At 35.3% G+C, this 26,095-nt stretch overlaps 2 protein-coding genes and 2 pseudogenes across 3 annotated transcripts; 1 reads left to right on the top strand and 3 right to left on the bottom strand.

The window, feature by feature from the left end:
• Positions 1-6,228: 6,228 nt before the first annotated feature.
• LOC146958757 (cysteine-rich receptor-like protein kinase 44) lies at positions 6,229-9,305 on the bottom strand. Its single transcript, XM_085740285.1, has 7 exons — positions 9,013-9,305; positions 8,573-8,689; positions 8,169-8,335; positions 7,860-8,070; positions 7,534-7,771; positions 6,935-7,088; positions 6,229-6,793 (listed from the first exon to the last, which is right to left on the bottom strand). The coding sequence occupies exons 1-7, from the start codon at positions 9,203-9,205 to the stop codon at positions 6,467-6,469; spliced, it is 1,407 nt and encodes a 468-aa protein (XP_085596411.1). The 5' UTR covers positions 9,206-9,305; the 3' UTR covers positions 6,229-6,466.
• Positions 9,306-10,364: 1,059 nt separating this feature from the next.
• LOC146958756 (cysteine-rich receptor-like protein kinase 29) lies at positions 10,365-14,412 on the bottom strand. Its single transcript, XM_085740284.1, has 7 exons — positions 13,244-14,412; positions 12,804-12,920; positions 12,412-12,566; positions 12,102-12,312; positions 11,776-12,013; positions 11,178-11,331; positions 10,365-11,036 (listed from the first exon to the last, which is right to left on the bottom strand). Exons 1-7 carry the CDS (start codon positions 14,100-14,102, stop codon positions 10,929-10,931), a joined length of 1,842 nt encoding a protein of 613 aa, XP_085596410.1. The 5' UTR covers positions 14,103-14,412; the 3' UTR covers positions 10,365-10,928.
• A 579-nt stretch (positions 14,413-14,991) lies between these two features.
• LOC146958755 (cysteine-rich receptor-like protein kinase 27) lies at positions 14,992-17,698 on the bottom strand (annotated as a pseudogene). Its single transcript, XR_015024723.1, has 5 exons — positions 16,964-17,698; positions 16,654-16,791; positions 16,219-16,367; positions 15,907-16,117; positions 14,992-15,185 (listed from the first exon to the last, which is right to left on the bottom strand). The product of XR_015024723.1 is annotated as a cysteine-rich receptor-like protein kinase 27 (transcript).
• A 2,674-nt stretch (positions 17,699-20,372) lies between these two features.
• Positions 20,373-22,505, top strand: LOC146958754 (uncharacterized; annotated as a pseudogene).
• The last annotated feature ends 3,590 nt before the right edge of the window (positions 22,506-26,095 follow it).

Raw genomic sequence — 26,095 nt, 5'->3', positions numbered from 1 at the left:
CAGTTCAAAATCAAGGATTTAGGTCAACTCAAATATTTTTTGGGCCTTGAAGTTGCTCATTCTGCAAAAGGCATTTCTCTATGCCAGAGAAAATATTGTCTTGATTTGCTAGATGATACTGGTCTTTTGGGTGCCAAACCAGTCTCTACACCATCTGATCCCACCATCAAATTACACCATGATTCTAGCTCTCCTTATCATGATATACCTTCATACAGAAGGCTTGTAGGAAGATTGTTGTATCTAAATACAACAAGGCCAGACATAACATACATCACACAGCAATTGAGCCAATTTCTCTCCAATCCTTCTCAAATTCATTACAATGCTGGCATGAGGGTTCTCAAATACCTCAAAGGTTGTCCAGGTTCTGGCATATTCTTCCCCAGAGATTCAGAGTTACATATTCAAGGATTTTCTGATGCTGACTGGGCAGGTTGCAAAGACACCAGGAGATCTATTTCAGGACAATGCTTTTTCATAGGAAAATCATTGATTTCTTGGAGAACCAAGAAGCAACTTACAGTGTCAAGATCTTCCTCAGAAGCTGAATATAGAGCACTAGCTTCAGCAGCCTGTGAGATGCAATGGTTATTGTATTTGATGAAAGATCTTCAAGTTCAATGTAAAAAGACTCCTGTGATTTACTGTGACAACTTGAGTGCTCTACATATAGCAGCCAATCCCGTATTTCATGAAAGAACCAAGCATCTAGAGATAGACTGCCATATTGTCAGGGAAAAGGTGCAAGCAGGCATACTGAAACTCTTGCCAGTTTCTTCAAAAGAACAAGTAGCAGATTTCTTCACAAAATCTCTACTTCCTCAACCTTTCAGCAGTTTATTGTCCAAGTTGGGGATGGTCAATATATACCAACCTCCAACTTGTGGGGGGCTATTACACCATGAGCAAAAAGAGCAAAATAAGAGTGAAAGCTGAGTTTCCTTGTAGTACAAGTTACTGGCTATAGTACAATTGGCTTTAGTATAGTACATTTAGCTTAAGTGTAGTACAGTTTCTACATGTATATATATGCTTGTACTTACTTCATTCTCAAGTAATAAGATTCATTTTTCACATTTCTTCAGTTTCATAATACTTTGGCTTGATTTGTGAAAATGATGAATATGAGTAGGAGATTAAGGAATGGAAAATATTGCCTTGAAAAAAGAACAGCCATGGTTGTTTGTGCTTAAAGAATGAATAATGTTATTGAGTTAGAGTTTTGGGTATGCATTTTTGTTTAAAAATAAACAGAGGATGCCTTGTAATTATTGGCTGCTCAAGATTTAACTAATTGGATCCCATGTAGTTATTTGTGTAGCAGCTGCAAGTTCGTGGAAACAAAGTTCAAAATTTATCAACTTATTTTTCGAGCAAATTATCTTTTTAGGGTACTTAAGTATTCTATTGTTTTTAACATTTGATTTGTATTCGTTGCACAAGATTAATTGATATTTTGTCTTTAAGATATGATCAACCGATTTGTATTCGCCAAATATGTAGAATATTTATGTTTTATAGCTTATATTATATATAGTTAATTTAATTGGTTTAGAGATGTTTACTTTCCTTATAATGAAATGTACGAATTCGTGACTTTGCATTTCTAAAGGATGCTAGTTGGGTCACGCCGCCTGTGTACGATTTTCCAAATGTTTGAAAAATGGGACCACTGGTCCACTACTATAGTGCGTGACTTTGCATTTCTAAAGAATGTTTCCTGTACAGTATTTTGTGTGTGGGACATACATCAGAGAAATTCTTGAACACCCTGTTTTATCTTGGTTTTCGGGTGTCAAACATTGATTACGTTTGAACCTTTCTAACCGGTGATATCTTATTTTTTCTTGGGAAGGGAAAAAGTAAGCAAAACCCTTGAGAATCGAGGTCCGGGAGTTGTTTTCGCTACGGGAAGGTGTTAGGCACCCATAACGACTATAGTATCCTATAGGAACCGTCTTTAATTTCTACGTGCGCGCTTTATTTTTAAATGCTATTTTGAAATGTTATTCACACCTAAGAATTTACTAAATGAAGAATTGGAGGGAGAAGAATGTGTTTGGATTTTCATTTTATTTGAATTGAAGGAATTTTGTTCCTTGCCTACGTACCCGTTTAAGGGATCAAATCCACCGTAGTTCTCTTCCAAAAATGTTTTTGTCTTTGTTGGTTGATTTTAAGTTTGAAAATGAAATTTTGAAGAATAAGAGAGAGGCCTCAAGGGCATGAGATTATGAAATTGTGAGGTTTGATTAGTTATTTTGAGGAAAGAAGTCAAAGTTTGATTAAAGTTCATTGAAATTTTGATTAAGAAAATAAAAGGAAAATTCAATGGGGTTTTGGACCCCAAGGTTTATTAAGAAAAAAGCTTGAGTGATGTTGTTCACATTTTTTGGAAAATTGATTTTTTCTAAGTATAAAGCCTAAACATTCATCTAAACATACAATCCTAAACATACATCTAAACATGCATATTCTAGCTATATCTAAAGTGGTGTGTGTGCATGTGTCGGTGCTTGTGTCGGTGTACATCATTAGAGTCCATTGTCCTTATTACATAATTGGCCTAGATACACACTACTTCCTTGTGAGAACTTAATCCCACACAAATGAATTAAAAGCAAAAGAAATGTAAAGAAATGGGATGAGAAAGTGTGATAGGAAGTATGCTTATGATGTATGAGACATGAAACACAAGAAAATGGTTAGTAGCACATGATAATATGGAGAAAAATAAGGCAAGAAAAGTACTATAATAAAAGCATGGAATCTAACACAAAATAAACCAAACCAAGTGCAAAATATGACTAAGAATTCACTCATATAATGCAAGCATCATAGAGCTCACAACTCTCATAGTCTTATACATTTTTAAAAGTATACATTCTATTTCAAAGAATGAGTATTGAAGCCACATGATGAGCCCTACATTCTTAAGTGAATTTAGGCATATTTATACTATTTATTCACAAATGTGACTTGTAAGCCAAGCAACTAACTAAATTCCACACACAAGTATCAAAATCATGTTCAAACAGTGGCTAAAGATTCATAGAAACACATATCATGTATCACAAGTGTACATCAAGGATAAGAAGCAAAATGAAACCAATTTTCACCAATTTTTAACATAAAGTTCAAGAAATAACCCTAAAAATGTCTATATATCTTTTATCAAGTTTTTTCAGTGTAAAATCAACACAAGAACATCACAAAAACACTAAGAAAACTCTATAAATTTTTCTAGGATTTTCTAAAACATTTAGAGCATGCCAGGGGGTACAAATACGAAATACAGCATAGGAAATAGCAAGAAAAATGCAAGGAAATGTGGTCTGCGCAGAACAACAGGCCCAGGCCCAAAGATGGATGGATCTTGGATCATCCAAACGCACCAGGGGCGTTGGATTGATCCAGATCAACCTAACCTAGATCAGACGGTGGCTAGCACATGGTTCAGGAGTGAACCAGACTGGTTCAGGTGAACCGGTCTGGTTCACGCTCCTTTAAAAGCTCCAAAGGCCGGTTCAAGGCCACTTCCTACTTCTCTCTCTCTCTCTCTCTTCTCTCAAATCTAGTGTGAGAAGCTCTCACCTCTCTCTAGAGTTCCGTCGTCTTCTCCGACGAGCACAATGGTGCAGGTACGGTGGCTCGCCGGTGGCGCCGCCGTACCTGAGACTTTTTCTAAAACAAATTACACCGTTATGCTCGTCCTGGTCTCCTCTTTATGATTCTGATACTGATTTTTCAAAATTAGGCATGGATTCGAACAGATCTACACTTGCATCTACGTTTTAGGGTTTCAAAATTTTCTTCTAATCTCTTCGAAACTAAACCCTATCTTGACTTATTTTACATGCTGATGATGAATCTATGCTTTAATTCGAAGAATAAACGGTGAATCTTCATGATTTTTGAAATTAGGGTTTCGTTTCAATTTTTTCGAATCTTTTCGAATTTCCGCTTCAATTCACCGTTTAATCTTTCATTCAGAACCTTCGATGACGATTACAAACTAAACGAGAAGGATTTGTGTACTTACCTGAGTTGATTTGGAGATTCGAACGAGATTCTTCAGAAAACCTTGAATCTTGGATGTGTTCTTGATGCTTTTGGTAAGTTCTTGCACAGAAACTGAAAATAAATCAGTTCCTCACCTTCTTCTCCTTCGTTGGTTCACTTCGAACACAATCTCTCTTCTTCTCTCTTTCACCGAATCCTTCGTGATCGCAAGGGGTTCGTTCTTGCAATTGACGAACGCTTGCTTGAATTGCGAAGGTGAGGGTTCGATGATGATGATTTTCGCAGAAAATCACTGAGAACCTTTTAAAAGTACGAACCACTTTTGCTGAATTGAACACATTTTGTTTCGATTTTCTGGTACTTTGAAATGATTTTGTTCGTTAGATGATGAATTTTGGTAGAGACTTGGTATGAATTTGAGGAATTTGTGGTGGTGATTGATTCTGGTTGTGGTGGTTTGAGTCTGTTACGGTGGTTTTTTGATTCAATGGCGGTGGCTTGAGTTGGTTACGGTGGTGACTTGGGAGAGAGAAATTCTGTTAGTTTGTTGATGATGTGTCACTGAGTGATTCATCCTTCTGACACTTGTGATGAGTTGGCCTGCATTTATAGGCCATCTGTGTGGCCTTTGAGCCACTTAGGACCTGCCACGTGCTCCTGGACTTGTTTGGACTGAAACCTGGACTTTTGGCCTTGAGGGACTGATCTGCAATTCCTAAAAATCAAAGGACCAATCTGCAATTGACTAAAAAAAACTAAAACAAAAAGACTTGACTTGGAGGACTAAAATTCGAATAAAAAACTTAGAAAAGAAATGAAAATGAAATAGAGGGACGAAAATGCAATTACTAAGAGTTTAAGGACTAAAAAAGAAAATTAATAAAATTGGATTAAAATTGGTAAATTTGACTAAACGTAAAGTGGAACAAATAAAATTGACAAAACGGACTAAAACGAACCAATGGCTTAAATGAGGTACTTTAAAGTAACCTCTCTCTGCCGAAATTTCGTGTGAAATGACCAAAATGCCCCTGAGGCTAAAACGACTGAAAAAAAGACTCAGATGCAAATTTTAACAAGGAATTAGAGCAAGACCTCAAACAAAACTAAAAGACTCAGAGACAATTTTTAAACATTAAACAGGGCTTTAACACTTGAAAAGACTAAAATGCCCCTAAAGGCAAAACTGACTCAAAATGACTTCAGATGCAATCTTGGAACTGGATTTTGACATAGAATGAATTAGAGACTTATTCAAACCAAATGGAAAGACTCAAACAAATGTTAAAAGATTGAAAGAACTTTTGACATAGGAAATGACCAAAATACCCTTCTATGTGAATTTTGCAAACAATATTGAAATAAAATACAGAGAAAGATGCAATTGATCAGAGACATATCAAATGACTTGAAATGCAAGATAAGAAGAATTGAGTTAGTATTTTTAGGTCCAAAATTAGGGTATAACACACCCGCGTGCATGATTTTTCAAACGTCCAAATAGGTGGTGATAGGTGATAATTGAGTCATGATTTTCCTTGTTCTTTGACAAATCACGCGTGTGCTTTTGTCAATGAACACCGTCGGGGAGGGTGTCGACGAGAAGTTGCGGCGGTGGTTGGAGGCGGTTGATGAGAAGAGTTTTATTATGCGTTGGAAATTCATCGTGTGTGAAGTTGAGATTTGAGATCAAAAGTGAAAGTGTGTGATTTGGGTTGTTTTTTTGATCCTACGAAAGAAACCATGTGCCTCCTTTCTAGACTGACTATTCTATTGCGAGATGCTCTTTGAAGGCCATTTCACTTTTATATTGTACACATCTACTTTTTCATTTAATATGAGACTCAATAACTCACTTGACATGTCAACACGTGTGTTAGACTCTTTAATCTCTTAAGTTACAAACGTTAGATGTAGACAGAAAGGACCAAGATCTGCAACTTAGATTAAAGTGTCTAATGTTTACAACTTAAATCACCACCATAGATCAGAAAAAATAAACTGAAGGGACCAATTTGTATGTAACATTTATAACTTAGTAGATTAAAATATAAAGAAAAAACATAAGGAATCAAATTAAAACCTAAAAATATAATTTAAGCTAAATAAATTATTATCTTTATTAACTAGTTAATTACATAAATTATATCTTAACCATAATTTTACACAATAAAGAATTTACAAATATTTTACATAATCATCTAATGTATTGTCCCTTTATTTAATGGTTTTAATATATTGACATATAATTAATTGATCTAACACGTCTTAAACTCAACGAAAACAAATTAACATAATGATTAAAATCATCGACATATTTCAATCTCTAAGGTATTTTTGTTTATTCCCAAATTTCAGAGAGACCATCTTTTAAAATTTTATAGACTAATTTAGTGATTAACTCGTAAAAGAGAGAATGTATCACCCTTATGAACGAAGTTTATCGAGGGTATGGATCAGTATTTGAAGCCTGGTTAATCGATTCACCCGATGTTGTTGAACCAATATTGCCATCCCATAATTCCATGTCTTGCAGGCTTCTAGTTCCACTTCCATAAAAATACGCAGGTTTTGAAGGTATTGAGAGAGTGAGAGAATAGCTATTAAGCATGAGTGCAACGGCAGCCATGGTTGGTCTGTCAACTACATTTTCTTGAACACAGAGTAAGGCAATATGGATGCATCTCATTATTTCATTTGCTGAAATATTGTTTAATGCTGGATCTATCATATTTTGTGCTTTCCCCTCCCTCCAGCATTTCCATGCCTGCAATAATTTGCTCATGTTTAGATAAACAAAATGCAATTAGCCCATCAATCAATTTCTATAATATTGTTGGGATCACAAAATATTATAATCTATACTTTTAATTACAAGAAATAAAATATAGAGAAAAATAATACTTACATAGCTCAATAGATACTCTACATCATTTCCCTGACCAATGTTTGTACTATTTTTATGACCAGTTAAAATCTCAAGAACCAATACTCCAAAACTAAAGACATCCGATTTTACCGAAAATTGTCCATGCATTGCATACTCAGGTGCCATATATCCACTGCAAGCCAATATAGAGAAGCTTGATCAGTAAAAAAAATTATGATAGTTTAAATTAATACTTTTCCTATAATTGAATCGCTACATACGGAGTTCTATTTATATTTCTTCTAGTGTAAATGTGTTTTATGTTATTGATCAATCATACAAAGAGATATGTGCTTAAAAGGTTTGGCTCTTATAACATTCAAGTAAAACATCAAACTATTTGAATAAATTGTTGAATTATTTCTTCTAGTGTAAATGTGTTTTATGTTATTGATCAATCATATAGAGTGACATGTGCTTAAAAGGTTTGGCTCTTATAAGATTCAAGTAAAACATCAAACTATATATTTGAATAAATTGTTGAAAATTGACAAAGTAACAAAATGAAATTAATATCTTACTTATGGTTGGTTCGAATTACCATCAGTTAATAAGCTCATAAATATTTGGAAACTTACTAGGTTCCAACAATTTTACTTGTATTTCCTTCACTTTGATCGATAACAAACAATCTCGCCAATCCAAAATCGGATATCTTTGGATTCATCTCGTCGTCTAAGAGAATATTGCTAGCTTTGAGATCACGGTGTATAATGCGGAGGCGAGAATCCTCATGAAGATAAATAAGACCTCGAACAATACCTTTTATGATATCATAGCGCTTTTCCCAATTCAATTGTGCACTTCTGGTTGGATCTACATATATAACCAATATCATATGAATTTCAAAATTGTTTTGGTAGTTAGTAATTGTGCACCAATCTAACTATGGTAGTAAACGTACCAAATATGAAGTAATCAAGACTTTTATTTGTAACATATTCATAAATAAGCAGCTTTTCTCTCCCTTCTAAACTGAAACCAAGTAGCCTAACTAAATTTTGATGTTGAAGTTTGGCTACTAATAGTACTTCATTTTTAAATTCTACATCTCCTTGATCAGAATCTTTGGACAATCTTTTGACCGCAATCATTTGTCCATTAGGGAGTTTACCCTGAAATATATCAATTTTAGTATAATAGATTGTGTTTTTTTCAACAATAATATTTTGCGAAAGGTGACACTTTGACGATTAAAAAATTGTTATCTTACCCGATAAACAACTCCAAATCCACCTTGTCCAAGTTTATTAGAATCGGAGAAGTCACTTGTAGCAACTCGTATGGTATCAAAGTTAAATTGCAAAGACTCAATAATTGTAATTTCATCTTCATCTTCATCTTCATCTCCATCCCCATCCTCATATGCTCCATTATTGGCTTCATACAATAACCAAGATGAACAAGTTAGTTTTTCATATATGCTATGAACGTAATAGAAATGCAAAAGAATGAGATTTAATTTATTGAAGTAAAATACTAGATGGAAATCGTCCTTGACAAGATTGTTGAAAATAATTTTAAAAAGAAATTTTTTTGGACAAATTATTATGAAAAATCTTAAACTCATTAGTTTTAGGCTAATGCTAGATGGAAATCTTAAGAAAATACACACACCTTTAGAGAATTGCTTTCGCTTTCTCAATCTTAAGTAGATGCAAATCAAAATGAGTACCAGAACCACGGCAACAACGGGCACTACGACAGCGATGACTGTTCCAGTTTTGCTTTGTCCTGCACAAATTAATTTAAATCGTCAATGACATTCAATAGATTAAAACTATAATAAAATTCGTGTCACAATTAATATCACATTTGATCATTTTGAAACACAACAAATAAAATAAAATAAAATGATGGTAATTTTATCAAATTAATCTTAGTATTGTTTTGCAAGTTCATTATCACCATAAATGCTAAATGCAAGATATTAATTTGGAAAGACATTTGTTATCCGATAGGACCATTGACGCGGTAACCCAGTGTTCTGATCCGTTATACACGTGCTATTGGAAAGACTTTCCTTGAAGTAGACAGAGATGAAGGTAATTTGGTACCTGAAGAAGTGTTATTGGTGGATGGTGGCGAGTCTAAGACAATCGTCGAATTGAAGAAGCGATAAGGATCATATCTAAGACGACAACTTGGTTTAAGAACATTTCGTCCCATCTTCCCGCTACAACAATTTGGGATTTCTGAGATAGCTGGGTTCAAGCAATCGGTGCATTGTTGCGATGACAAATCAGGCATACAAAGCACATAACCGTAATTATTGGCTGCTCAAGATTTAACTAATTGGATCCCATGTAGTTATTTGTGTAGCAGCTGCAAGTTCGTGGAAACAAAGTTCAAAATTTATCAACTTATTATCAAGCAAATTATCTCTTTTTAGGGTACTTAAGAATTCTATTGTTTTTAACATTTGATTTGTATTCGTCGTTGCACAAGATTAATTGATATTTTGTCTTTTAAGATATGATCAACCGACTAGTATTCGCCAAATATGCAGAATATTTATGTTTTATAGCTTATATTATTATTATTATTTGTAGTTAATTTAATTGGTTTAGAGATGTTTACTTTCCTTATAGTGAAATGTACGAATTCGTGACTTTGCATTTCTAAAGGATGGATGCTAGTTGGTCATGCCGCCTGTGTGTACGATTTTCCAAATGCTTGAAAAATGGGACCACTGGTCCACTACTATAGTGCGTGACTTTGCATTTCTAAAGAATGTTTCCTGTACAGTATTTTGTGTGTGGGACATGCATCAGAGAAATTCTTGAACACCCGCGTGCATGATTTTTCAAACGTCCAAATAGGTGGTGATATGTGATAATTGAGTCATGATTTTCCTTGTTCTTTGACAAATCACGCGTGTGCTTTTGTCAATGAACACCGTCGGGGAGGGTGTCGACGAGAAGTTGCGGCGGTGGTTGGAGGCGATTGATGAGAAGAGTTTTGTCACGCGGTGGAAAGTCATCATGTGTGAAGTTGAGATTTGAGATCAGAAGTGAAAGTGTGTGATTTGGGTTGTTTTTTTGATCCTACGAAAGAAACCATGTGCCTCCTTTTTGGACTGACTATTCTATTGCGAGATGCACTTTGAAGGCCATTTCACTTTTATATTGTCACACATCTACTTTTTCATTTAATATGAGACTCATAACTCACTTGACATGTCAACACGTGTGTTAAAATCTTTAATCTCTTAAGTTACAAAGGTTAGATGTAGACAGAAAGAACCAAGATCGGCAACTTAGATCAAAGTGTCTAATGTTTACAACTTAAATCACCACCATAGATCAGAAAAGATAAACTGAAGGGACCAATTTGTATGTAACATTTATAACTTAGTAGACTAAAATATAAAGAAAAACATAAGGAATCAAATTAAAACCTAAAAATATAATTTAAGCTAAATAAATTATTATCTTCATTAACTAGTTAGTTACATAAATTATATCTTAACGATAATTTTACACAATAAAGAATTTACAAATATTTTACATAATCATCTAATGTATTGTCCCTTTATTTAATGATTTTAATATATTGACATATTAATTGATCTAACACGTCATAAACTCAACAAAAAAAAATTAACATAATGATTAAAATCATCTACATATTTCAATCTCTAAGGTATTTTTGTTTATTCCCGAATTTCAGAGAAACCATCTTTTAAAATTTTATAGACCAATTTAGTGGTTTACTCGTAAAAGAGAGAATGTATCACCCTTATGAACGAAGTTTATCGAGGGTATGGATCAGTATTTGAAGCCTGGTTAATCGATTCACCCGATGGTGTTGAACCTATATTGCCAGCCCATAACTCCATGTCTTGTAGGCTTCTAGTTCCACTTCCATAAAAATACGCAGGTTTTGAAGGTATTGAGAGAGTGAGAGAATAGCTATTAAGCATGAGTGCAACGGCAGCCATGGTTGGTCTGTCAACTACATTTTCTTGAACTCAGAGTAAGGCAATATGGATGCATCTCATTATTTCATTTGCTGAAATATTGTTTAATGCTGGATCTATCATATTTTGTGCTTTCCCCTCCCTCCAGCATTTCCATGCCTGCAATAATTTGCTCATGTTTAGATAAACAAAATGCAATTAGCCCATCAATCAATTTCTATAATATTGTTGGGATCACAAAATATTATAATCTATACTTTTAATTACAAGAAATAAAATATAGAGAAAAATAATACTTACATAGCTCAATAGATACTCTACATCATTTCCCTGACCAATGTTTGTACTATTTTTATGACCAGTTAAAATCTCAAGAACCAATACTCCAAAACTAAAGACATCCGATTTTACCGAAAATTGTCCATGCATTGCATACTCAGGTGCCATATATCCACTGCAAGCCAATATAGAGAAGCTTGATCAGTAAAAAAATTATGATAGTTTAAATTAATACTTTTCCTATAATTGAATCGCTACATACGGAGTTCTATTTATATTTCTTCTAGTGTAAATGTGTTTTATGTTATTGATCAATCATACAAAGAGATATGTGCTTAAAAGGTTTGGCTCTTATAACATTCAAGTAAAACATCAAACTATTTGAATAAATTGTTGAATTATTTCTTCTAGTGTAAATGTGTTTTATGCTATTGATCAATCATATAGAGTGACATGTGCTTAAAAGGTTTGGCTCTTATAAGATTCAAGTAAAACATCAAACTATATATTTGAATAAATTGTTGAAAATTGACAAAGTAACAAAATGAAATTAATATCTTACTTATGGTTGATTCGAATTAACATCAGTTAATAAGCTCATAAATATTTGGAAACTTACTAGGTTCCAACAATTTTACTTGTATTTCCTTCACTTTGATCGATAACAAACAATCTCGCCAATCCAAAATCGGATATCTTTGGATTCATCTCGTCGTCTAAGAGAATATTGCTAGCTTTGAGATCACGGTGTATAATGCGGAGGCGAGAATCTTCATGAAGATAAATAAGACCTCGTACAATACCTTTTATGATATCATAGCGCTTTTCCCAATTCAATTGTGCACTTCTGGTTGGATCTACATATATAACCAATATCATATGAATTTCAAAATTGTTTTGGTAGTTAGTAATTGTGCACCAATCTAACTATGTTAGTAAACGTACCAAATATGAAGTAATCAAGACTTTTATTTGTAACATATTCATAAATAAGCAGCTTTTCTCTCCCTTCTAAACTGAAACCAAGTAGCCTAACTAAATTTCGATGTTGAAGTTTGGCTACTAATAGTACTTCATTTTTAAATTCTACATCTCCTTGATCAGAATCTTTGGACAATCTTTTGACCGCAATCATTTGTCCATTAGGGAGTTTACCCTGAAATATATCAATTTTAAGTATAATAGATTGTGTTTTTTTCAACAATAATATTTTGCGAAAGGTGACACTTTGACGATTAAAAAATTGTTATCTTACCCGATAAACAACTCCAAATCCACCTTGTCCAAGTTTATTAGAATCGGAGAAGTCACTTGTAGCAACTCGTATGGTATCAAAGTTAAATTGCAAAGACTCAATAATTGTAATTTCATCTTCATCTTCATCTCCATCCTCATATGCTCCATTATTGGCTTCATACAATAACCAAGATGAACAAGTTAGTTTTTCATATATGCTATGAACGTAATAGAAATGCAAAAGAATGAGATTTAATTTATTGAAGTAAAATACTAGATGGAAATCGTCCTTGACAAGATTGTTGAAAATAATTTTAAAAAGAAATTTTTTTGGACAAATTATTATGAAAAATCTTAAACTCATTAGTTTTAGGCTAATGCTAGATGGAAATCTTAAGAAAATACACACACCTTTAGAGAATTGCTTTCGCTTTCTCAATCTTAAGTAGATGCAAATCAAAATGAGTACCAGAACCACGGCAACAACGGGCACTACGACAGCGATGACTGTTCCAGTTTTGCTTTGTCCTGCACAAATTAATTTAAATCGTCAATGACATTCAATAGATTAAAACTATAATAAAATTCGTGTCACAATTAATATCACATTTGATCATTTTGAAACACAACAAATAAAATAAAATAAAATGATGGTAATTTTATCAAATTAATCTTAGTATTGTTTTGCAAGTTCATTATCACCATAAATGCTAAATGCAAGATATTAATTTGGAAAGACATTTGTTATCCGATAGGACCATTGACGCGGTAACCCAGTGTTCTGATCCGTTATACTCGTGCTATTGGAAAGACTTTCCTTGAAGTAGACAGAGATGAAGGTAATTTGGTACCTGAAGAAGTGTTATTGGTGGATGGTGGCGAGTCTAAGACAATCGTCGAATTGAAGAAGCGATAATGATCATATCTAAGACGACAACTTGGTTTAAGAACATTTCCTCCCATCTTCCCGCTACAACAATTTGGGATTTCTGAGATAGCTGCGTTCAAGCAATCGGTGCATTGTTGCGATGACAAATCAGGCATACAAAGCACATAACCGTATATGGTTTCAAAACTTGTAGTTTCAAAAACACTATCTGCTTCGTACTTACGACGAGAGTCACCTAATGCAGCTTTGGCCGTTAGATTTCGCATCAAGTTAGCCACTGCTTGCATGTACTGATCCACATAACTTGTATTCCTTTGTAAATACAAATAGAGTGTAGGTGAAGTTTCCAAGAGCCCAAAAATTGAGCGATTCGAGTACCACAAAGTGAAATCACCACCCCACACAATTGCTTCTTTTTGATTTGGACACTGCTCTCTGAGATAGCCAATGGAATTGTTTAGGTTTGTACGACACATATTTGGCTCAATATCTCCGCGACACACCCCAATGGCGTATGCTTTGTCTGGTTCTTCACCATATGAGAAATTGTAGAAACCGTAATTGATTTCTGTATGAGAAGAAAGACTAGACAAAAGGGTTTTAAGGTTGTTGTCGTAGGTGCTATTGGATGTGTAGTTGCCTATGTTGTTATCACAGGATGCATCATCGGCTTTTGCATGGTATGCAGCTATGAAAAAAAGATAACAAAGAAAGGGAAATAGAGCCATTGCAAAAACTAAAATCTTTGAAATATCAAAATGAAGAATAAAGGGATGGATTGGAGGGATACTATATGTAAAGGTAAGGTGTTCAATGTTCATTAGACTTTAGGGCAGTTGATTGAACATAAACTTTGTTTTTGTTGATTTCTTCATATTTGTTTTTGACGACAACATAATATTGTTGACTTCAAAGTTTGAATTAATGGATGAACCAATTAACAAGGCAACGTGGCCAAACAGTACCCCACCATATAATGGAAAATAAGTGTTGTGAAAAAGAAATATCAAGGTAAGAAGAAGGGAGCATAGGTTTAGTGTTGGTTTTCCAATTGGCGGCGAGTACTATTCTCGTGGGAAGAAGAAGGACAGCTTTGATCTCTTCAATATATCACTATCAAAAGAAAAGTATATATGGATGTAGATGGGAGTAGTTTCAATGGTTTTTAATTGATCGATCTGTAACGTGTCCTAGACGTATCTTTTATCCTTTAGATATGAGTTTAATAATCATTTCAAAAGTCTACTATGACATGTTCTAAACATTTATAATTAAACATTTAGTCTAACAATACTTAAATAAGTTATAAGCTAACCCCACACATCGCGCGGGTCTCACTATCTAGAGCACTTCATAAACTAAAATTATGTTAAAAAAAAATTCAATCAAATCAAATTAACATAATGATTAAAATTATATTGACATCCTTAATAAAAAGATTAAAATAATATTGGCATATTTATTCCTAAATTTCAGAGAGACCAACTTTTACAATTTTATAGACCAATTTAGTGATTTAAACATAAAAGAATATATATTCACCCATATGAATGAAATCTATCGAGGGTATGGATCAGTATTTGAAGCGTGGTTAATCGATTCACCCGATGCTGTTGAACCTATATTGCCAGCCCATAAGTCCATGTCGTGTAGGCTTCTAGTTCCACTTCCATAAAAATACGCAGGTTTTGAAGGTATTGAGAGAGTGAGAGAATAACTATTAAGCATGAGTGCAACAGCAGCCATGGTTGGTCTGTCAACTACATTTTCCTGAACACAGAGTAAGCCAATATGGATGCATCTCATTATTTCATTTGCTGAAATATTGTTTAATGCTGGATCTATCAAATTTTGTGCTTACCCCTCTCTCCAGCTTCTCCATGCCTGCAGGTTCCTTGTTGGATCTACATATATAACCAAGATCACTTGAATTTCAAAACTATATTTTAGTAGTTAGTATTTATAAATCAACAATGACAGAAAACAATTGATAACACTTTAGAAATAACAAATCATACCTAGTAATTGTATGAAATATGTAAAATTCATCTCCACAAGGTCCGAGTCATATTTGTCTTGTATTAATCGTTGATGAACAACAAATTTTATTTAACAACCAGATCTCTGCTCAAAACGAACAGAGACCTGTGAAATTTTAAATACAAACTAAAGGCGCTGTATATAGGCGGAACACCTAAAAATTAACACCCAAAAAAACACCCCCCGAGGACAACACCCACCAAATAACATGTCACCACCTAAAACTATACCAATCAAGTTTATATTAATCTTTTACCTAATTAGTGCAATCAATTTTGTTGGGCCAATAAATTAAACTCAATTTACGTGGAGACGATGTGTCCCACTAAAACATGTGGGACCTATAAAAATTTGGCGGGACTCATGTGAATTTTAACTAATCAAATAATGTGTTGAAAAGTGTGTTTAAATATATGTTGCTAGCATTTCTCTACTATATAAGTTCAATTTGGCAATCTCTAAAAAAAAATAAAAAGTTCAATTTGGCATGCTTTTTTTAGAGATCTTACTTGACAAAATAAACTATATCTAAGTGAATGTGAAACTGTCTTATATATTAGATTGATTATATGCAAATTAACTTACCAAATATGAAGAAATCAAGACTTTTATTAGAAACAAATTCATAAATAAGTAGTCTTTCTCTCCCTTTTATACTGAAACCAAGTAGCCTAACCAGATTTCGATGCTGAAGTTTGGCTACTAAAATTACTTCATTTTTAAACTCCACATCTCCTTGATCAGAATTTGTTGACAATCTTTTGACAGCAATCATTTGTCCACTAGGCAGTTTACCCTGAAAATGTTCCACTTTTAGGTAGGTATGGCAAATTATACATTTCTTTTACTTTAATGTTTTGGAGATATTTTTTTGAATGAACATAAATGTTACCTTACCCGATAAACAATTCCAAACCCACCCTGTCCAAGTTTATTAGAATTAGAGAAATCACTTGTAGCAATTCGTATGATATCAAAGTTATATTGCAATGAATCAGCAATCGTCATTTCCTCTTCACCTTCATCATCATATTTTCCCATGTCGGCTTCACAAAATAACCAATATGAATAAACTAATGATCTTGTATGATAATTACTATAAAAAATGCTAAAAAACTAAGATTTTATTCACACACCTGTGTTATCATTAACCATGACACATGAAAATAAATTAATATGTTAATTGTCACATTAGTTTTTTCTCTTGCTAGGACTTGAACCTCCAACTACTTAACCCTGAACTCAAACCAGTTGAGCTACCCAACCCAGACAATTTAATATTAAAAACTGTATGATGATCCAATAAATGCACCAAATCCAAATTAGACATACCTTCAAAATTGCGTTTTGGCTTTCTCAATCTAATATAGATGCAAATAAAAATGAGTACCAAAACCACAGTAACAACCGGTACTGTGGTGGCAAGGACAGTTCGTGATTTGCCCTGTCCTGCAAAAATTAATTTAAATCCTCAGACAAACAATAGATTGAGACTAATAAAACATCCTTCAAGCGTTCAAGAGCCAAACACAGAAATTATAGGTCATCACACCAGCACAGATACAATTAATTTTATGAAAGAAGTATATATTTAATCAGTTGGGATAGCTCTGTTTTAAGTATGGTGGCGTAAGCAATTTACCTGACGAAGGTGGTAGTGACGGCGTGTCCAAGTCCAATTCAATGGTAGGTAGGATTGTAGAAGGGATAAGGATCATATCTAATGCGACAACTTTGTTTAAGAATATTTCCTCCCCTCATACGAGAGTCACCTAAAGCAGCTTTGGCCGTTAGATTTCGCATCAAGTTAGTCACTGCTTGCATGTACTGATCCACATAACTTGTATTCCTTTGTAAATACGAATAGTGTGTAGGTGAAGTTTCCAAGAGCCCAAAAATTGAGCGATTTGAGTACCACAAAGTGAAATCACCACCCCACACAATTGCCTCTTTTTGGTTTGGACATTGCTCTCTGAGATAGCCAATGGAATTGTTTAGGTTTGTACGACACTGATTTGGCTCAATATCTCCGCGACACACCCCAATGACGTATGCTTTGTCTGGTTCTTCACCATATGAGAAATTGTAGAAACCGTAGTTGATTTCTGTATGAGAAGAAATACTGGACAAAAGGGTTTTAAGGTTGTTGTTGTAGTTGCTATTGGATGTGTAGTTGCCTATGTTGTTCTCACATAACATGGTATGCAGCTATGAAAAAAAGATAAAAAAGAAAGGGAAATAGAGCCATTGCAAAAAACAAAACAAAATCTTTGAAATATCAAAATGAAGTGTTAAGGGATGGATTGGAGGGATACTATATGTAAAGGTGAGGTGTTAATTAGACTCTTGAGTATTCCTGCACATTTTGTTGTTGTTGATTTCTTCATATTTCTTCTTGAATACATCATATTGTTGACTTAAAACGCTGGAATTAATGGATGAACCAATTAACAAGGCACCAAGACCAAACAGTAATGGAGAACAAGTGTTGTAAAAAAGAATATATCAAGGGAAGAAGTAGGGAGGATAGGTTTAGGTGTTGAATATTTCAATTGGCGGACAGCTTCGAGAGCGAACTGCTTTGATCTCTTCAAGAGAAAAGTATATATGGAGAAATGTTCACTATTTCAGTCCAAGGGGTAGCTGTGGATGGGAATAGTTTCAAATGGTTCTTAATAGAGGTGAGAATGTGATGGAAAGAGTTGTATTATGCAAGGTTAAGTTTGATTCGGTAAAAAGATTTAAAACATATGGTTGGTCGATCTGTAACTTGTCCTAGACACATCTTTATCTGTTACTCCCTCCGTCCCTTAATGTAACCACCTATTTAATTTTATTTTTGTCCCTAAATGTAACCCCCTTTTCAAATTACTAGATGCATTTATTACTTTTTTGAAGGTATTGAGAGAGTGAGAGAATAGCTATTGTTGTCCCTAAATGTCCCGATGTTGTTGAACCTATATTGCCAGCCCATAATTCCATGTCATGTAGGCTTCTAGTTCCACTTCCATAAAAATAAGCAGGTTTTGAAGGTATTGAGAGAGTGAGAGAATAGCTATTAAGCATAAGTGCAACAGCAGCCATGGTTGGTCTGTCAACTACATTTTCTTGAACACAGAGTAAACCAATATGGATGCATCTCATTATTTCATTTGATGAAATATTGTTTAATACTGCATCTATAATATTTTGTGCCTTCCCCTCTCTCCAGCTTGTTGGTGATTTCCAAAATAATGGAATCACTTTAGATCAAGAGTTGTAAATCTTCATGAGAAGCTTTCATATACATTAGAACATTTGGCAAAGGGGTGCTTAATGAACCTTAACATTGGTTCAAGTGTAAATGACCATAACCTTTGGCAAAATGGTGCTTAATGAATCATAACATTGATTCAAGTCAAAGGGGTGTTTTCTCTCATGTGAAGGGTCATATAATGCACTATAAATACTTGGCATTTGGGCATTAATTTGACACACAATTTTGGACAGAATTTTGTTACATTAACTACATAATTCTTCATCATTCTCTTACTCTAAATCATCCATCAATTCTCTAATGCATGAGTGAATTGCTAGAACCATAAATCTGTAAAATACTGTTAGGAGATACGCTTGGTGTGGTTGTGCAATACACGTCAAATATTATCCTGAAAGGGATTCGCCGGTCATTCCTATTGCATCCAATATACAGTTATTGGTGGGGGCGAATCGAACCTAAAGGTTAGTGTGGCAACCCCATACACTTTGAGTTTTACATGCATAATCATTAAACATTTCAGGTTTCAAGTGCAGCAGCCTCTTCCCAACAAACAAGATATATAACAATCTTTAGGTTCGGATACTATGGCTGCTTCATTGAAAGAAATAACTTCTGACTTTGTTAAGTTGGAAGTGTTTGATGGGGGAAATTTCATCCGCTGGCAGAAGAAGATGAAGTTTCTTCTTACAACATTGAAAGTGGCATACGTTCTGAACATGCAAGACCTGAGGAGAAGGATGATGAAACCGTTGCTGAGACAAGAGACAGACAGAAATGGGACAACGATGATTACATCTGCTTGGGACATATCCTGAATGGTATGTCTGACTCTCTATTCGATATCTACCAGAGCATCCCTTCTGCAAAAGACTTGTGGGACAAATTGGAAACCAGATACATGTGTGAAGACGCAACAAGTAAGAAATTTCTTGTCTCTCGTTTTAATAATTACAAAATGGTAGTGTTAGCCTATATTTTTAAAGGCTATCATTTAATGTGGTGTTAAATGCAGTCAAAGGAGAGTTGACCTTATCATCGAAGAAACGAAGGATTGTTTTTAGGGTTTTATCGAAGTTGGGCTTGCTGGGAGCACGTGCTTCAGTTCGACGGATGAAAAAAACCATCGAAGGACAGTTATTTCAGATAAGGGCAAGCAACATACATCTCCAAACGGCGCGTTCGAAATTCAAATTAGGCGGTTAAGACTTGTTAGTTTTTATATGGTTATAGGTTTGAATTCGAATGTAGGTAGTTATTTCTATTTGTATAAATAGTAGTTTCTCATAGGAAAAAAGGGTCGCAATTCAATCATATAAAACTTACACTCAAACTATCCGTATGGAAGCGAGAAATGAGTCACAAGTTGCAATGTATGAATCTGTGTACCAATTTACTTTCGATCAATGCAATTTAAGTTCTTTTTCTTAAATGTCTTTGCATTTTACTTGTTCGCTTTGAACAATTTCTTTGTTTTTATTTAACAAGTTTCGATTGAAGTCAACTGGGTTGATTTCGATTGCTTTTATTTTCTTTGTTTTATTTAATCTTCAAGAACATTACGATTTCCCAGAAATAACAAAAGCACAAATATGCTCCTAAGATTTACTGGTTGATGTTGCAAGTAACTCTGTTTAAACCAGCGATTGTTTACCAAAAATCAGCGTAAACAAATTGGCACGCCCAGTGGGACTTTTTTGTGCCTTTGTAAATAATTTCATAACGAAATTTGTAGAATTTATATTGTTGGTTTGTGTTGTGTATGCTCTTAAGGAGTAGGAAACAACTTCCTGAAATGGTACGTCCTCCTCCCAGTCCAAATACAGCGGCATCGAACGCCGCTGGTTCATCAGGAACCACAACCAACCCTTCTTCATCATCTGGTGGTACGCAAGCAATTCCAAATAGTACCACAATGACGGCATTAGAAACTGTCGAATCAACAATGGCCATGCCAACAACGCAGGCCATTCCAGCAGTCACGACACCCGCTCAAGTGTCTAAGGCCATTCCGACGAGATCAACTGTCCCTGGCCAAACTACACAGGCCGTCCCAACATTTTTTAATCTTGGCACAAGCCGTCGAAACATGCAATATGGTATGCCAACTTCTTTAATGCAAGGCCTGCACACAAACCCATCCTCGTTCTCCGAAAGTTTAAATGTGCCAATGTCTCAATTGTTTACCCCAGGGATGAGCGTTCCGATTGCAATGCCCCAACAAACTTTAACAAGTGTATCTATGATGGCATTAAGGCAACAAATGGATGAGGCCAACCATGATATGGCCAATTTAGTAACGCAACAAATGGGTGCAGTGACTAATCCTTTAATTCGAGATACTAACAATAGTTATAAAGCATTGTCTGCTCAAATGGAGCGAATTGCTGATTTTTTCGGTGCCCCTGCTGCACGAAGCACACCGTCTAATCGAAATTTAAATGGTGGGTCAATAGAACCCCCATCAGTTAGTCAAAACGCTCAGGTGCCTGAAAATCAATTTCAACCACTAGGGGCGCAGGCCCAAATTCCAGAAGAGCCTGAAAGGGCACCAATATTGGTGAACCGGCATCAAGATGCAGACCAAGTGGTCATGCAAGCCCGTCGAAACAATTATGAAGGCCATAATAACATAGCAAACATTGTCGAAGCGTTGTTAGCCCAAAATGGTTTTAATATGGGTTTACATAGGCCAAATTTCGTGTCAGCACTATCTGAATATGTTTTAGAAACTGACTTGCCAAGAAATTGGAAGGTTCCCAAATTTACTAAGTTTGCTGGGGAAACCAATGAGTCAACAGTCGAACATATTGCTCGATACCTTATGGAGGCGGGTGAAATGGCAAATAATGAGAATTTAAGGTTGAAATATTTCCCAAGTTCTTTGACAAAAAATGCCTTCACTTGGTTTAAAACGTTACCTCCTCATTCTATTTTTAGTTAGAATCAATTGGAAAAAGCTTTCCATGAACAATTCTACATGGGCCAGTCTAAAATTAGTTTGAAGGAATTGGCTACCGTTCGACGAAGGACGCATGAATCCATTGATGATTATTTGAATAGATTCCGCCTTCTCAAGGCCAGGTGTTTCACTTCAGTACCAGAACATGAGTTGGTCGAAATGGCCGCTGGTGGCCTTGATTATTCTGTTCGAAAGAAGTTAGACACCCAATACCTTAGGGATATGGCACAGTTAGCAGATAGAGTTCGACAAGTTGAAAGACTCAAGGCTGAAAAAGCCCGGTCGCACAAATTTCCTAAGAAAGAAAAAATTGCCTATGTAGATACAGGAGACAGTGACCCTGAATTCGATTGGGGGTCAGACATTGTCGAAGAAAATGATATAAATTTGGCAGAACTCAAAGATGGACCGCCTTATACTTGCAAACTGTTAAGGCCATCGAATGGGAAAAATCCTGAAGAGCCTAAAAATGATAAATACCCGTCCAAAACATATACTTTTGATGTTTCTAAGTGTGAGGAGATTTTCGATCTCTTAGTCGCAGATGGCATAATTTTGGTGCCAAAATATATGAAACTTCCTCCTTTAGAACAAAGGAAGAAACGGGATTTTTGCAAATTTCATGGATTTTTAGGCCATAACTTATCTCGTTGTACTCGTTTCAGGGATTCTGTGCAAACAGCTCTCGATGAGGGAAGGCTAAAGTTTGGAGACAAAACCAAATAGTCAATGCAAATCGAAACAGATCCTCTAAAGAAGGCTGATTCAATGCATGCTGATGTGGTTGCCATTAACATGGTAGACATCTCAGAAGAATTTGGCACTGAACCCCTTTCCTCGATCCCAATTTCAGATGAAAATTTGAAAACTGGAAATGAAGAGATGGTTGTTGAAGACCATCAGTCTGGAAATGCAATGGTTACTGAGGACCAGTTTGCTGAAAAAAATGAAATTGGCATATCCTAAGGTTGAAGAAGATTTGATAGATTTTCTCAACAGGTGCAAAATTTCCAATGCACATGCCATGCTTTGCCCAAGATGCAGCGCAGTTTTCGATAAAGAAGCTGCAAAATCTGTTGAAGGATTTTAGCCCCAAACTAAACGTAAAGGGGGTTGGGTTGACAACCGGCCAAAATTTGGTTTCAACAAACGAGGGGTCCCCTATAAAACCAATCCTTCAGAGAAGAATCCAGGTAAAAGTTACAGAAGGACTTTCAATCCTTCTTCGAAAGTTCCTATAGATACTTGGGTCTTTTCTGGAGGTAGAAAATCTAGTTACTCCGCTCCACCAACAACATGGGTGAAAAGAGTGGCCACAACATCTCATCAACAAGAGACATCGAATTCTAGCAAGTATGCCTACAACAATAATTATAAGGGTAAGAACCCCATGACAAAAACACAATGGCGAAGGTATCAACGCCAGAAAAAGGCAAGTGCTTCGAAAGATGTTACTAATGTTGAGAAAAGGGAAAAGAAGCAGGAAATTGTTTTCGAAATGGTCAAAAGACCAGCCACTGAAAGGATATTTCCCCCTTTGTCAATCTTGAAAGAAGACCTCCCAAAAGAGGATGAAGAAATGACTTCAAATTTTTCTGAATCTGACCCAAGTCTCGATATAGTGTGCAATGTTGTATCAGTATTTCCAGTTGAATATGATGTACCTTCTGAAGTAATGAAGTGGAAAGCGATTTCACTGAAGAAATGGCTATTCACAAGCCATTATGTTACTATGTTATGAACAATGGTTGTGTAGAAGATCAACATGCAGTGTTCGAGAGGCCTGAAATCTCGATGATGCATCACCTCAAACCTTTGTTTATTCAAGCTAAAATAAATGGCGTAGGAGTGAATAAAGTGCTGGTGGATGGAGGTGCTACAGTGAATTTGATACCCCAATCCTTTTTAGGGAAAATTGGTCCTGTCGATTCTGATTTAAAGCCACATAACATAGTTCTCACTAACTATGAAGGAACAACTGGCAATTCCCTTGGGGCTGTCGAAGTCGATCTGATAGTTGGGAGTGTGAAAAGAACAACTACATTTATGGTGGTCCCGTCTAAGGCTAACTTCAATGTGTTGTTAGGAAGGGAATGGATCCATGGTGTGGGGGCAGTACCTTCTATTGTACATCAAAGGATTGTTATTTGGAGAGAAGATGGTTTGGTAGAGAATGTCGAGGCTGATCAAAGTTATTTTTTGGCTGAGGTGAATACCATCACCAAGAAGAATTTCGACAAACAACTTGCCAATATTTCTCCAGTCCTTTCTCTAGGTCCCAAATATGTAGTTTCTGAAGATGAAATGTATACTATGAAACTACATCCTGATGGTTTTGTATGGGAAAGAGAACTCATCGACCATGATTACATAATGGTGGATAATAAGGAAGTTCCTCTAGGGGAGGAAAACTTGCTCAGAACAAGAGTTTCAGCATACAAGAAGGTTACTGATGACCTCACTCCAGAATCAACAGAGTATGCTATCTCACCAACTGGGTGGGACATTGAAAAGTAATTTATGGTTAAGCCCAATTTTTGGGACAAAATTACGGCCTATGTGGCCGAAACTCATGCCAAAACGGCGAAGGAAGCCGAAATTTCACAAAATAAAATAATCAAGACTCCAGTAGAAGATGTCACGGATGATCTTCTTGTTGACCAAAAACTGGATTGTATATATGATGAGGAACCTTTGGGTTTCGAAGAAGATCCTATGGGATCTACCATCAAAATGAAGGCGCAGGATCCTCTCGAAGAAGTAGATTTGGGAGATGGTTCCGTCAAAAGACCAACTTATGTAAGCACAAAGATTCCCGAAGAATTCAAGAGTCGAATAGTGAAACTTTTAAAAGAATATAAAGATTGTTTTGCTTGGGATTACAACGAAATGCCTGGTTTAGATCGAAAAGTGGTAGAACTAAAGTTGCCAATTTGACTAGATAAAAAACCTGTGAAGCAAATTCCTAGGAGGTTCGCGCCACAAATCTTGCCAAAGATTAAAGAAGAGATCGAAAGACTCTTGAAATGCGGTTTCATCAGACCGGCCAGGTATGTAGATTGGCTAGCAAATGTAGTGCCTGTTAAAAAGAAAAATGGGACAATAAGAGTCTGCATTGACTTTAGAGATTTAAATCTCGCTACCCCCAAAGATGAATATCCCATGCCTGTAGCAGAAATGCTAGTAGATTCAGCAGCAGGATTTGAATATCTAAGTATGCTTGATGGTTATTCAAGCTACAACCAAATTTTTATTGCTGAAGAAGATATTTCTAAAACAGCGTTTCGATGCCCGGGGGCATTAGGCTGTTATGAGTGGATAGTAATGCCATTCGGCCTGAAAAATGCTAGTGCTACATATCAAAGAGCAATGAATTCGATGTTTCATGACTTCATAGAAGACTTTATGCAAGTCTACATCGATGATATTGTAGTTAAATCCTCATCAGAGGATAGACATTTGGAACACCTGCGCCAGTCATTCGAAAGGATGCGACAATATGGATTAAAAATGAATCCATTAAAATGTGCATTTGGTGTTTGTGCAGGTGATTTTTTAGGTTTTGTTGTTCACAAAAAGGGGATTGAGGTCAATCAAAACAAAACCAAAGCAATAATGGAGACTAAAGCCCCTTCGACCAAGAAAGAGTTGCAATCTTTATTGGGAAAAATCAACTTTCTTCGAAGGTTCATATCGAACCTAAGTGGTAGAACGCAAGCATTCACATCATTGCTTTGTTTGAAGAAAGAGCATGGGTTCAAGTGGGAACCAGAGCACCAGAAGGCTTTCGATGAGATCAAATCCTATTTGATGAACCCTCCTACTCTATCTCCTCTTTTAAAAGATAAAAAGATGAAATTGTATATAGCAACTTCTGAAAATACTATGGGTAGCATATTATCACAAGAGGATGAAAATGGCGTAGAAAGAGCCATTTATTATCTTAGTAGGGTTTTGAATGATGCTGAAACAAGATATCATCCAAGTGAAAAATTATGTCTTTGTTTGCATTATAAAAAGCCTTTTGATGTTTGTGTTTATTCTCATTTTGATATAATTAAACATATGTTGTCAAAACCTATTCTGCATAGCAGAGTGGGAAAATGGGCTTTAGCACTTACGGAATATTCATTGAGTTATCAATCTTTGAAATCCGTCAAAGGCCAAATTGTGGCTGATTTTATAGCTGATCATTCAGTGGAAGATCCGATGCCTGGGGGCATCGAGAACCTGTGTTGGAGGTTGTATTTTGATGGATCTAGTAATAAAAATGGCATCGGAATTGGAATGATGATTATTTCACCAAACAATACTATAACTAAGTATCAATTTCGAATAAATCAATTTTGTTCCAATAATGAGGCTGAATATGAAGCTTTAATTACCGGTTTAGAGATTTTACTCGAACTGGGGGCAAAAAATTTTGAAATAAATGGGGATTCAGAACTAGTATTGAGACAATTGACCAAAGAATACAAATGTGTCAAAGAAGGTTTAATTCTATACCTCACCATAGCGAATGCGTTGCTCAAACGTTTTGTTCATCTTAAAATAAA

This window comes from Medicago sativa, chromosome 1, assembly GCF_051527215.1.
Source record: "Medicago sativa cultivar Bolivia chromosome 1, Bolivia_mono, whole genome shotgun sequence".
NCBI lineage: Eukaryota > Viridiplantae > Streptophyta > Magnoliopsida > Fabales > Fabaceae > Medicago > Medicago sativa.
Note: the sequence above shows the minus strand (reverse complement) of the source record. Positions and strands in the feature narration are given on the sequence as shown.

Excerpts from the sequence above, each read along its gene's own strand:
- LOC146958757 (XM_085740285.1), bottom strand. The coding sequence starts at position 9,205 with ATGCCTGATTTGTCATCGCAACAATGCACCGATTGCTTGAACCCAGCT. Across the intron at positions 8,336-8,572 it reads GCGAAAGCAATTCTCTAAAG|CCAATAATGGAGCATATGAG; the intron begins GTGTGTGTATTT and ends TATTGTATGAAG. Across the intron at positions 6,794-6,934 it reads TAGAGTATCTATTGAGCTAT|GCATGGAAATGCTGGAGGGA; the intron begins GTAAGTATTATT and ends AAATTATTGCAG.
- LOC146958756 (XM_085740284.1), bottom strand. The coding sequence starts at position 14,102 with ATGAACATTGAACACCTTACCTTTACATATAGTATCCCTCCAATCCAT. Across the intron at positions 12,313-12,411 it reads GATTTGGAGTTGTTTATCGG|GGTAAACTCCCTAATGGACA; the intron begins GTAAGATAACAA and ends GATATATTTCAG. Across the intron at positions 11,332-11,775 it reads AGTAAAATTGTTGGAACCTA|TGGATATATGGCACCTGAGT; the intron begins GTAAGTTTCCAA and ends ATTGGCTTGCAG.